Source organism: Tripterygium wilfordii, chromosome 5 (assembly GCF_013401445.1).
Source record: "Tripterygium wilfordii isolate XIE 37 chromosome 5, ASM1340144v1, whole genome shotgun sequence".
NCBI classification, from domain to species: domain Eukaryota; kingdom Viridiplantae; phylum Streptophyta; class Magnoliopsida; order Celastrales; family Celastraceae; genus Tripterygium; species Tripterygium wilfordii.
In genome coordinates this window covers 1,638,078-1,651,706 of record NC_052236.1, presented here as the reverse complement: position 1 = coordinate 1,651,706, position 13,629 = coordinate 1,638,078, and the positions used below count along the sequence as shown (strand labels likewise).

General features: G+C 36.3%; 1 protein-coding gene across 2 annotated transcripts; it reads left to right on the top strand.

The window, feature by feature from the left end:
* Positions 1-2,038: 2,038 nt before the first annotated feature.
* On the top strand, positions 2,039-11,568 carry LOC119998177 (nijmegen breakage syndrome 1 protein). 2 transcript variants are annotated; one of them, XM_038845425.1, is made up of 15 exons: positions 2,039-2,286; positions 2,420-2,473; positions 3,556-3,817; positions 4,065-4,153; positions 5,434-5,561; positions 6,000-6,046; positions 6,163-6,271; positions 6,742-6,828; positions 7,571-7,739; positions 8,892-9,250; positions 10,161-10,222; positions 10,314-10,416; positions 10,489-10,597; positions 10,953-11,081; positions 11,174-11,568. In XM_038845425.1, exons 1-13 carry the CDS (start codon positions 2,250-2,252, stop codon positions 10,540-10,542), a joined length of 1,560 nt encoding a protein of 519 aa, XP_038701353.1. In that variant the 5' UTR covers positions 2,039-2,249; the 3' UTR covers positions 10,543-10,597; positions 10,953-11,081; positions 11,174-11,568. The 2 variants fall into 2 exon arrangements, with proteins under 2 accessions (XP_038701353.1, XP_038701352.1); XM_038845424.1 differs by lacking the exon at positions 10,953-11,081.
* The last annotated feature ends 2,061 nt before the right edge of the window (positions 11,569-13,629 follow it).

The window sequence follows — 13,629 nt, the reverse complement described above, 5'->3', positions numbered from 1 at the left end:
TTGATGTAGAATGCATCGAGGTAGTCTATACCTCGAGCATTTCTTAGACCAAACATGGACGTGAGGATGCTAGTGGGGTCACATAGACTTAGCATGGTCGAAGGAGTATCATGAACGTTGTGTAGACCGAAGACAGATGAGTGAGCGATAAGAGCGTTGCGTAAAGCGAATATGAGCGTGGAGCATCACGTAGAGCAAACATGGACATGTGGATGCTAGTGGGATCGTATAAACTTAGCATTGGTCGAAAGAGTGTCAAGAATGTTGCATAAACCGAACACGATTGAGTGAGTGGTAGGAGAATCACATAGATTGAACATGGGTGTGGAGCGTCGGGTATAGACTATGGGCCCGTTTGGGCAACCATTTAGTACAATATATTGTCTTGACTCACCAAACAACTTTTTTTTGGCACGTAAACCGATACAATTTTGTGACAATATACTGTCGTTTGAAAAAAAATCTCTATTTGAATAATTTTGAAATTTTGTTGCAACGTTTTTTCATTTGTACCCTCAATTTTATTTGAACTGACCAAATTGTCCTCTCTCCTCTAACATACCCCTCTCCTCTCCCTCTCTTCTAGTGCGATCTCTCTCCTCTCTTCCCTCAAGAGCTCTGCTTCTCCATCCAAGTCTTCTCTTCCGAGAAGTTATTCATGAAATGCTGCTTCCAAAACTCACTCTCATCATGCTTCCAAAACTCCTCTTTTTCATCAAGTGCTGCCTGTGGCAATGAGTTCCCATTTGAAGTAGAGACATGTGATTGGGTTGTGAAACCTGGGTATGGAGAGAAAGGGGTCAAAGATGAGGATTATTTGACGAATTTATTTGTGGGTTCTTCTTATGTGGGAAGATCTGATACAGAAAGAAAAAAAAAAGATGGGGTCTTGGATGTGAGGCTTCACAGGAATGGAGAAACGGAGAAGAAATTCATCTATGTGAGAGAGAATGTGATATTTTGTAATTATTAAAGTAATAAAGAAAATAGAACAAAAATAGAATTGAAAATAAATCAAATAAACATAACGTCACGTGTAAATCAGAAAAGAAAAATAAAGGACGCGTGGGAAATAGTAAGATCAAAGTTATTTTTGGTTTTTTAATATTTTTGCAAAATATAAATAATTAATAAAATATTATTTAATGACTTTTTATTATGTTTATTATTTATTTAATTATTCTTTAAATAAAAAATATTTAATTATTATGTTCATTATTAAAATGCGTAATACCCCTATACGTAATTTACACAACAATATTGATAGCATAAATGTTATTAGTAAAAGTACAACCAAACACATACCAGCATTTCAGTAACCATATATGTTACAATTTATTACTACCGTTTATTATCTGTATGCTACAATATATGTTACCGTCAAAATTGTTCACCGACAGAAGGAGTGTCAGGTGCACCTCTGCGTAAAGCGTAGATAGAGGGTGTTCTGTGTTGGTCCGGTGTTGTAGATAGTGTGAGAAAATGGATGAGAGAGAGCTAGTTAACCTCGTCCCTTCAATAAAATTTTCCTCCATCTATTTATAGGCACTTTGTGTGACCCGTTAGCTAATGTAAGTCATGTTAGCCTTTGACCTTGTGAAGTGTTTTGCTTGAGATGTTGGACTTCGACTCTGGGGCAAGGCTTTCGGCTTATTGAGCCTTGTAAGGCTTATGAGCATGTCCATATTTGACCTACATAGAGTTGTTGAGTTGTGGATTTTGTCCTTCTAAATTTGGTCCTAACATAGTCCATATCTCAAATGGATGAATGACAAATAAAGGGTTTTGTCCCCTAGGATAACAATGTTAAATTAAGGATTAAAGGAGTTATGAATAATCAAATGATCTTTGAACATGCAAAGAAATACATATTATGAAACTCCATTTAATTATGTTTGCAAAATAAGTTAAATTAAGCTTAATTTTTTAAACATATGTTACATGCATTGTTAAATTAAGAAAATATTATTTTTTAACAAAAATATTAATTAATAAATCAAATTCTCTAAAACAAAATAAAATGACCGATTATGAAAATCCAGTAGGTTTCACGCCGGACTGGAAAAAAAGTTTGAAATCCACGATCAACTGAAAGATAAACCGGCGCTGGTTTCAGTTCGGTTTGGCCCGTGAAGCGATATCGGACTCTAAGCACAAGCTTGTAAGAGAAGTGTACTAATCGTAAAACCAAGGAGATTGCGAGACCGATCATTGTTTCCGTCACCTAGGCTTTGTGCAGAGTCTCAAAAATGGTCTGGGCTCTCCTTACCACCGACCCCCTCTCAGGTTTCTTTTTACAACACCATTCTAAGCTTGTTACTCTGTATTCTTGCATCTTCAATGTTTTTGTTTGTCAAAGATTGACTGTTGTTAGTTATTTGTTTATTGGGTTAATGCTGTATGCGCTAAATTTTGACAGGTGAAGACAATTACTACATCTTCAAGAAGGGAATTTACAAAGTGGGTCGAAAAGGTACTCCATATGCTGACTACCTGTTTAAATTTCCTCTTTTGACTTGTCGAATGGGAGAGGCAGCACACATTTGTTCTCCTTTATTTTCTTTGCATACTGAATTAGAAAAGCACTGATGAGTGTAATATGTGATGGAAAAATGCATAATAGGAGACATAGAACCAGACCCATAAAATAGGTAAACAACTCCGGCTCTTGGTGTGCGGGGTGAGGGATAGGATGTACACATACTCACATAATATGTGGAAAGGCTGATTCTGATTCCAGGGATTGAACATGTGCGGGGTGAGGGGTATGATGTACACATACTCACATAATATGTGGAAAGACTGATTTCAGGAATTAAACATGTGCGGGGTGGGGGATATGATGTACAAATACACACATAATATGTGTAAAAGCTGATTCTAGGAATTGAACATGGATCCTTTAGGTTGCACCCTGCAACTCTACTACACATAACAGGACCCATATATGGGAAATAAATTTCAAGGATTTGCACTTAGAGTTGCTCAAAATAAAGATGCTCTTTGTGTGATAATGCAAATTAGCAACATTATCTGTTAGTGAAGCTGCATTTGTAAAACCACATGCTGAGACTTCAATTGATTAGTTGTTCCACATACCTTTAATTTGCTTTGAAGGGAGCCTAGTGAATATTGTCCGCTTGGGGCCAGGCCCCAGCCAGCCCATACTAGAGTGCATGAATTTGTTCTTCTGTAGCACCCAACCTGAGTGGGCAGGGCCACAAGCCTCTGCAATGTCAAGCTTGGTACTACTAGGCGAGCTATCAAGTGGCGAAGGGGCTCAATGCTCTCAACCCCAAATCGCCCCGGGGAAGAAATGAAGTACAAAATATAATAGGTCAAACTTCCCAACCTAATAAGACCGGGTTTCCAGGGCTCAAAGATGGTTCTTGAGAAGCAAAATCCTACGGGCTAATATGGACTGGTCCAAAGCGGACAATATCTTACTAGGCCCAGGGATGGGCAGGCTGTTATAGCTACAATTTATGAATAATTACTTCACCCCTCCTGCACTTTGCTTTTTATTTTTGTAAATTCAAGGTTTCCTTTCTGTAGGTTGTGATATCATTATTAACAAAGATAAAGGAGTTTCTCGAGTCCACGCAGAGATAGTTGTTGATGCAATGACTTCATTGAATCCACTGCATAAGAATTCTGACATATCCTCCAAGGTTCGGATAAGAGATTGCTCAAAATATGGGACTTTTATAAACAAGAATCTTGGGTCAAGGGAAAAGGTTCATGAGTTCCCAAATAAAGAAACAACTCTGACGGATGGGGACCTTGTTTCTTTTGGAACTGGTAATGCAACCTACAGGTAGTGTAAGCCCTTTCCTGTGTTTTATTTTATTTTTTAATTTTCTGGCAGCATTTTTGATTGCATATACCTTTTAGTATATATATAGCTTGACATAGAAAGACTTCCTATGGAGTTCACATGATTATGTTCCATCTGTGTCCCCTGAATTTGCACCACTGTCGTTGAATGATTCCAAAAACATGTATTGATGCTTTCTTTTTTCTATTTGAATATGATTATTTTCTTGTTAACCAATACCTGGCAGGTTCTCTTTTGTTCTGCTGACATTTTTCGTCTGCTACCCTGAAACCTTTGAAATGAACCAGTTGCTGGAAGAAAGAATTACATCAATTGGTAAGTGCACATTACATAAATTCTATTTGTATTTGCAAATATTTTACAGTTGTTTGTAGCAAACTTAATTATTTCCAATTATTGTTGCCGATTCTGTGTGATGCTATTTTTTGTTTGTGACGTTTCATTTTCAATATCTTCTGGCAATGTTCTTCTTGTCAATGTAAGCAGACTGACATACTCTTATCTTAGACACGAGAGTTCATATTTGATCCAACCAAAAGGCTGAATAATTTATTCTTTATTAAAGGGAGAGAAGTGGCTTTTACTGCAATCAAAATTGAAACTTATTCTGCATTTGTGGGCATATGTGTTTGTGTGTGCATGTGTGGGTGTAGGCATGGATGTGTAGGCTAGATCTCCTGTTAGGATGGAGCTTTATTTCTTGATGTGTCTGTAGAGTTTTTCATGATAGAGAGTCTGATGTAGTTTTTGAAACTACCGATGTAGAATTTGTGTAGGATTGAGCAACCAAAACCCTAAATCCCAAATTAAGCCCAAAATTAAGAACCCTAGGACATAAACTCACAATTCCAGGTTTGATTCGTCTGAATATGGAACCAAAATTCTTGAATTTTTTGAATCAAACAAAAACGATCCTGAATCTCTCAGGTAGGGTTGGATAAACTCACCTTCCCCTCTCAGCCTCTCACCGAGCGTGTCTAAGGAATCTCTCCTATAGCAAATTTGTATAAAAACTCTCATTCTTATTTATTCTTGACTTGCATCCATATATATAGACTCCTAGTAATCCTAATTACATAAGAAACTTCCTTGAAATAAAACTAGGATCCCTAAAAGTAAACTAATATGACTCCAATTATAACTAGGACTTGACTTAACAAATAACCTAATAAAAGACTCTCAAAACAAATAACTATTACTAAATTCGAAATTCCAGCACACCTGGAAATTCCGACAATACCCTTACTGTGAAAACTAAAAGAAACTTAGTTAAAATAGACCCGATAATAGACTAACGTATAAAAAACTATATTAACGGTCCTCCTGCATCAGAGTCATCTGTAGACTTTTACATAGACAGCTGCTTTAGTAACCTGCAATTCGGGTGTTCTGATCTTTGTAACAATATTTATAAGGCTTTGAGTTTAGCCTCCTTGTAACTCTTCTTTCTGCACCATTTTGGTGCTTTAATAAATCGTTTTTTCTATTAAAAGAACTGCTTGATGTGTCTGATTTTTGCCTAGGAATTTGTAGTGAATATTGAATTATGCTTTCCATGTGTGAAGTTCTTGACAAATAATTTACCTTAATTGTAGGTGCCTGTCTTACTCAGTTTAGTCAAGAGTTCACGCACATGCTTGTTGATGATCTCACGCCAGTGAAAGAAGTTATACTTGATGCTATTATTGGCAAGAAGCCTTTGGTTCTTTCTACTTGGGTTGAGGTAGATTTTACAAGCTTATATAGTTTGGTTTCAGTAATGCATTTTAAGGTGAAATGTGAAGTTATCACCATTGAATTTCTGGATTTTCTTGTGATTAAATTATTTAATCTCTTAGTGGACGTTTGAAAGCTGGTTGTGATGTCTTTCAGTTAAGGAATTATCAGTATTGTTAAAAGCCCATTGTACAAAGACGCCTATTGCCTTAGGCCCCTCAAGACATCGCCTTCTATTGTCTAAGATGCTAGGTGCCATGTGCAGGGCCTGTTTGAATTGGGATTGTGCTTTATTTCTTTTCTTATTTTGAGATGGAGTTTTCTGATTTTTTTTATCAGTTATGATGGTCAAATATAATTGTGCACTCCAAGATTACCATTTTTTTGCTACCCTGTTAATGTATTTTATATTATTTTTCATTACTCATTTCTGCATTTTGTTCAGTTGCTCGCTCAAACACGCATTTGCTCGGAAATTCCTAGCTGGAGTTCGTAAGTATTATGTCGTTGTCTCGTTTATAACGGAGTTAGTTTATTCTAAACCCTTGATGATCCTTCTTCATCACTACATAAGCTGATTAAATGTGTTTCATATGTCTTTCCCTCAGATATGCTCCAACATTGTCAGTGGATGGAGTATCAGTCAAGGTTGTGGACTCAAAAACTCGTGGAAATTGTTTGGCACGATATAGTTTTCTTTTGGAGCCTGCAGACAAGGTGATACTGTTTTCTAAAGATATTTTAAAATTCTTAAGATTGTCTTCCATACTCATATCTGTTATCATTGGTTCTGGTGGTAATTTTATTTGATTTCTCACATCTTTAAAATGGGGTTTCTTGATTGCTAAATACATGCAAAGTGACGAAAGAGTAAAAAAGGTAAACAATTCCATGCACAAGGCTCCTACAGTGGCCGGTGTCGGGGATAGACAGGATGTGCGCAGACCTTACTCCCACATAATATGATGTGGAGAGGTTGTTTTCAGGAATTGAACTTGTGATATCTAGGTTGCACCACTGCAACTCTACTACTGGGCCACTACAACTTGACGAAAGAGTATTGTAGATTTTGAATGTTCTTGAAGTGTTCTGATGAGTTTATACAAACCAAAATTGTTTTATTGGAAAACCCTATTTATTCTATGGGAATATTTGTGGCTGTTTTCTGATTTTGCCACTTATTGCAGTACTTTTTTGGGCATAGGCTGCATTCACTACTGAAGCTGGGTGGTGCAAATGTGATTACCAAGGAAGAATTTTGTTTGAATAGCCAAGTATGTATTTTTCTGCTCAATTGAGAATTTGCACTTCCATTCTGTTTGTGGCATAAATATTCGTGGATGTTATAGGATGGCCGTAATAATTTGAGACTTATGACTTTGTTCAGTATCATATATTCTTTGATTGATTTCAAGTTTATGAACCATTTATGATATTCCCGCATTTTTAATATGTTTCAGATGTCATATGTGTTATACTAATTACGGTGCTATTGGCAGTCTTTTTTTGTTGTGTAGTTGTGCTGGACACACAATAAAATAGTGGGAGGGTGAGTTGACTTGAGAGAGGACTTTGCTAGGTAAACAATCCTCTTGTCACATATTTGAGGGATTAGGTAGGTTTTCATAAGCAGATCCCTCACTCTGGGGTTGGGATGTGTATGTTGGTATTTTAGCTTCATAGAGCCCTCTACTTTGCTTCTTATTTTTCTGGTTTTGTATCTTTCATGTGTTCTGAGTATGATATTTTTGACTGTTTCAGCACAAAGCCCACTCCTTTTTACAGCATCTTTACGTGAACTACGGAAATTGATCTTTCTTATGTGCAACAGATCATTAGAAAATAATTATTAATGAAATGGACTTAAAGGGTATGTTTAAGAGCTTAAGTTAGTCTAGCGGCAATACAATTTCTTGATAAATTGGCAATGATTTTATAAATTGTTCTGTGGGTTTTTATGTGTTTTTGTTGACTTGTGTTATTAACTCTCTTTATTTGGCAATTAATTCCTTCTAGGGGTTTGAGTATGGAGAAGATAATCTTGTTGTGTGTGTTATCCCTAGAGGATCAGCTGAGTTTAATAGCAGCAACAAATTCAGCTCATTATCTCGAATGAATGAGATGGATTTAGTATGTGCTATTTTGTCCGGACATCTGGATCCATCAATGTTGATATCACCATCTCGTAAGTGTTTTTATTATGTTCACAATATGTGTGCCTTGTTTGCTATAATTCTTTAAGCAGAGTCTTCTTCTTCTCGTCTTTGCCCTCCCTTTATCTTATTTTAATATCTGTGTTTGAATAGTTAATCCAGCTTGACTTGTAGAAGAATTTTTTTTTGGTCTTGAGTCCCTTGCCTTTGGAAAAGAAATCTTACAGCCCCATTCTCCCAGTCATAACAATTCCTTACAATGATTTTGTATTTGGCTACACTCCAGACTGGCTGTTGTAAATCGACATCAGGTGAAATATAAAGTCTTAAAAAGGCAAAAATATATCAACACATTGCTAATACCTAAAGTCGAATACATCTAGAAACTTCAATAATAGTTTATACTAGTTAGTATGCGAAGTGGATAACTACACTAACAAGCTTGTTGAAATTCAAGTGGGGGTCTCATTTCAAATGCTTGGCAATAGCTCTCCCCAGGTAAACACTTTAAACAAGGTGGCCGTGGCCTGTGATGCCGTTGGATTGTTACTCAGCCCCTGTTATTCATACCCTGGGGCGAAGATCATTTTGAACACCAGAAATTGGGCAAGAACATAGACCAAATCTACCTTACCGCCAGACTTATATGAAGATGATCCAGTTACCCTCCATTATCATACTAGATCATACTAGAGTTCTTTAAAACAAAGGCCTTTGCCCACTGGTTGGTGGACACCGTGTCACCTTCAGAAAGAGATATTAGCACCACGGACTCTAATATTCCACACACTTTTCAAATTTCATTGTGATACTTCTCTCTCTCTTTAATTTCTTCTCTCTCCATACTCCCTTAACTAGTCCACCTATATATTTTTTGCTCTATTGAAGCCTCCAAGGATCCCTAGCTTTCACCAACAGCCATCCGTCAAAACTTGGAAGTACCTGGCTGTTCATCTCTGTAGCCAACTTCTCAAATTACTTTCGCTGATGATTGCTCTCTCTACTATTTATCCAAAATAACACTCCTAATTCCCTGAACGTTTACCTGTTGCAGATAATTGAAGTACTCCATTCCTGTGAAGTTCTACTTTCTTCCGGGTTTAATAATTTTTTGTTAGAAGCGTGTTATTTTACATCTCTTGTAATGTCAAAAATCAATGTGTCTGTTCTATGGCATTTTGCAGTGGTTGTTTTGTCATCATGCTCGACAGATGAGACTGTGGTAGCAGATTCTGATGCTGAAGTGGAAACATTAACATCACCCCTTGCCCCTGCTAATGGACGTAAAGAAGAATCCCCCAAGGATGTTAGCAGAGTGGAAATATCAATGGATCATGCTACTGCCAAATTGGAGGATATCCATGCTATAAGTTCTGTGGATAATAGTGGTGGTATGATAGCACGAAATGAGAAGGTTGATGAGTCTGGAAGTTCTGATGTAATTTACAGTCAAGATTTAGTCGTTAGAGATTTGAATCCTGCTGTTTCCATCACATCTTGCATGCCAGATAGTGGTGCTTTGAATTTCAAAAAATTCAAGAAGGTAAATGATATTAGTAGTTCCTTTCCATAAATTAAGATAACAAATTATCTAAGTAGCTGTGTCTATCTTTTAGGAAGCGGTTGGACAAATCAATTTCTCCTACTCTTTTTTCGTTTTCTTGTTCATGGGAAGGGAGCAGAAACCACCATTCGCACAAAAGGGTAGAGGGTGAACCTGTTTGGGCCAAAAAGAGCTATTGAAAGTAGGCAAGTTAAAAAGTTAGTTTTAGGAAAAACAACCCCAACCCTCTCTGTCCTGAGAGGAATATTTGGGGTTGTGGAGCTGAAAGTTTTAAAAGCTGAGCATAAAATAGAGGGAGAGAGACATATATCAGACATGGCTGCAATAGCAAAGGCTAGAGAATAGCAGTTAGCCAAAAATTATGTTTGAAGCGGGACTTTGGTGTTATTTGAGATAGGAGAACGAAATTCAAGCAATTAACTCGTGTTTTTGCTATTGGCAGTAGGTTACTAGGCCGTATCTGGGTTGCCAGGCTCAAGAATTAGGGATTTGAGTATACTGTATCATGGAAGAGAGGGATGTAGTTTTAGGAGACTGGCAAGATTTTGAATCAAATGTTCTGAGGGCTTTATGGTTGAAATCTTTGAGAGCAGATTGAAGAAACCTTTGGTTGTAGCAACAACTTTTTGCCTTAATTGCAAATATTTGGTGTTGGATACATGAATTATTAGTCAAAAAATAAAGGGATCCATATTTTTCTCCCTTGCTTTCTCCTTCCATGGTTTTATATATTATCTCTCTTTTCCTTTGAATCTTATGCTGAATTTTTTTTATGAATTTTAACTTGAATAATCATGTTGTTTGCAACCAATTGTTTTGTCTTTCAGTTTTGTTGATTTATGAAATGACTAATATAATTCTACTTGGTTTGGTATGAATGGACCTGTAGGTTAACATTGAGTCTGGGAATAGTTTCAGCAACCTGATACCATTTTCAAAATATCCATATCAGTAAGATCTTTGCTCCTGAACTTAGCCCATTACATCATTTTTTGTAGTTCTTTTGTATCACAATTTTATTTCCACTGTTTATTGGTTATAGGGATTCTGACAACAGGGATGAGGAAATGTCTGAGTTCATGAAAGAAGAGAAAAAACGAAAGCGACTGGAAGCAACTGCAGAAGATTTATTTAATAACGAAAAGGTGCAGAATAGCTTACTTTAGCTATAAATGGATAATAATGATTAGGTAAACTTGCTTTCTTTTTATTTACAGGGGAAACGACGTCGAGCAGCTGGTTCTCTTCATGGACTTTTCACTCACGGTTGACAAAGGCGGCCTATCCTTTGCACGACTATCTTCCATACTACATAAAAGGATTAGAGTATGTTTTTCTCTTTTCTTTTCTTCTTTTTTATTCCTATGCGAAGTTGCATACTGATGAATACATGTCAACCACCTGATTTTTAGATGCATATCTAACCATAACTAATGCCATCTAGTTTAATCTAACAAAGGGGGCAACAAATTTAATGGAGGTTAGTGTTGGGTTATGCCTTGAATCCATCAAGGCAAAAATTGCTATCCACCTCCAATTTGCACTGAACATACGATTTAATCTTGAAGTGCTTCAAGTCAGCAAGTGTAATCCTCGCATGCTGCTTAACCTTTAAGGGTTCGCTTGGAGTAGAGGATAAAATTCCGTGTTGTATAAAATTATCATTTAATAATATTATCAGGGAGTTTCGATGGAATAGTTTCAGTTTGTCGCCGCTGCTGTTGCAAAAAAGAGATTAAATCAGTTGCATTCTGTCCAGTCGAAGGCACATTCAGCACAGTTGTGTTGTTGTGACCCTGATAAAATTTTGGTAATGAGACTTCACATAGTTTTGTTTGTGTCTGTGTACAACAAACTTATATGGCTTCATCCCGCATTGTATAGCCCAATTTTCTTGTTCAGATTCGTAGCAGTAATCGTCACATCAGACGTGGCGTAGAAGCTGTTATTGTTGTTGCAGAGATCGAATTGGGTGATTTGCAATCTGTCTATTGAGTATTCTGATAGTTTTGGCCTGAACACAAGGGATAGGATGCCAACAGTAATACCAATTTGAACTATCAGAAGCAAGAGGAGACTGACTATCCAACAGAAGCCATGACCCAACTCACCACTTAAACCATCAGGTTGATATTCAGGAAAAACATCAATGTATGTATGTAAGTATACATTTGAATCTTCATCTTTTAAGCAAATTAACTTGGGTAGAGTATACTTACTTGGTTCCTTCCTTAAAATGGTGAATTCATTTCATATAAAATCTCTATTAGTAATGATTTTGAAGATTCTGTACCTTAGCTTCGCGACTTGTGGGATTAACACTCGAGTCATTAATTGGAGTGATAAAAATGGTGTGTATCACCCTGGTGATTAATGTTCGAAATACTTGTGGGATTAAAAATTTATAATAATGACAAAGAAGATATTAGTGTTCAAACTTATTACACTTGTGTGATGTGGGAATTAACTTTATGTGTATTCATCAACGAGAGGTGGCTTGGTTGACAATTAATTGAAAAACTTGTCGATGCATAGAATTGAGCATTCCTAAGGTATCAAATTGGACCTTTATACTCTATTTAGTGTTCTTAAAAGTCTTAACTTGTTAGTTTAGCTTTTGAACAACGTTTCGTTAGGTAAAGAGGCCAATAGACCAAGTTAAGTTCAAAATTGCACGAAACGTGAAAAATTTGTCCATGCATAGAATTGAGCATTCCTAAGGCATCAAAATAGAACGTTATACGTTATTTAGTGTTCTTAGAAGTCTGAACTTGCGAGTTTAGCTTTTGGACGTCGTTTCGTTAGGTAAAGAAGCCAATAGACCAAGTTATGTTCAAAATTGCACGAAACGTGAAAAACTTGTCTATGCATAGAATTGAGCATTCCTAAGGCATCAAAATTGACCGTTATACTCTATTTAGTGTTCTTGGAAGTCTTAACTTGTTAGTTTATCATTTGGACATTGTTTCGTTAGGTAAAGAAGCCAATAGACCAAGTTAAGTTAAAAATTGCACGAAACGTGAAATACTTGTCTAGGCATAGAATTGAGCATTCCTAGGCATATGTGTGCTTAAGATTCGATTCAAATGAAAAACATATTTTTCAGTGATATTTCAAAAAAAAAAAATTATATGTGATTTTACTGTTTAGAGTGAAATGACGGATTTAGAAGCTGTAGTTAGGAAGGATAAATTTTCTGTTAGGGGTGAATAAAATTTTTTAGAGGGGTAAATACACAGATTTATATATTTTGTAGGGTAAAAATTAATAAAATGTAATTTTAAAGGCTTAATTATAAGAATTTAAAAAAAAAAAATTGAGAGGGAGCAATTGGCTAATATCTTCAGTATAATTGCTTTTATATTTTTACTATTTATTCAACTGCGACTTCTCAAATATAGATTTGTATAATTGTAGTGATTATGAGATATGAAGAAGTATATTTAAAATTGGATGGGTAATTAGGATATATTGGGTCCGTTTGGTAAAGCGGTTGGATTGATTTTTAATGCTTGTGGAAAAACTGTGGAAAAAAAGATTAGTTTAACGTTGTATAATATGTTGTGATGTGTTTGACGAACTAAACCCTTACGATAGTGGAAAAATCTGTTGAAATAAAAGAACAGCCATAGGAAAGGAACTTAGGCAGACAATCAAAAGCTATTTTAATGTCCTAATACCCATCTAAGGTCTGAGGTTTTTTTTTTTTTTTGAATTCTTTATAATCAATGGTCAAGTAGAGCGGGTATGAACACCCTTTCAGAGCATGTCATGTGGCGCGAAGTCCTCAGGTCCGAAGGTGATGAGTAGCGGAGCGGTCATTAAGGCTATTACCTGCTATAGTCCTTTCTCCGTAGTTACACCTACTTGCTCGACACTATACTTCGATTCCGCCCTTCGAAAAGGAACATCGGCTCTAACAATCCCGTCACTGTCTACCAAAACAACTGGAAATGCTATTTTAATGTCCGAAGGATGATTTGGAATTATCAATTAAAATATAATGCTATTTTTATTGCAGTTTTTTTTTTTTTTTTTGGCCTGGGCTGATATTTGTTTTAGGCTTCTTTGCTATTGGTTTTCTTTGATGCTCTTGGCCTTCTCTACTGTTTTAGGCTTTGTTACTGACCCATAATGAACTTGTTCGAATAACGCCCGCTGGAACCTTGTGTTGTTAATTGAGGTCATTTACTCGGTAAAACTGTGCAGAAGAAGTTGTGTTGTAATCGAAGAAATTTCTGCGCAATCCTATTTTCCTCGGAGTTTCGGCCTCCATTTCTAGGTTTTTCATGTGTTCTTTTGACACAGGCTGATCAACAACAAAAGAAGCAGTAATGAATCAAATATTTGATTAAAAC

What these genes read in the sequence shown, in the direction of transcription:
- LOC119998177 (XM_038845424.1), top strand. Translation starts at nt 2,250, where the DNA reads ATGGTCTGGGCTCTCCTTACCACCGACCCCCTCTCAG. An exon ending in ACTGGTAATGCAACCTACAG is followed by an intron (nt 3,818 to 4,064) that starts GTAGTGTAAGCC and finishes AATACCTGGCAG; the next exon opens with GTTCTCTTTTGTTCTGCTGA. An exon ending in TTTTGGAGCCTGCAGACAAG is followed by an intron (nt 6,272 to 6,741) that starts GTGATACTGTTT and finishes CACTTATTGCAG; the next exon opens with TACTTTTTTGGGCATAGGCT.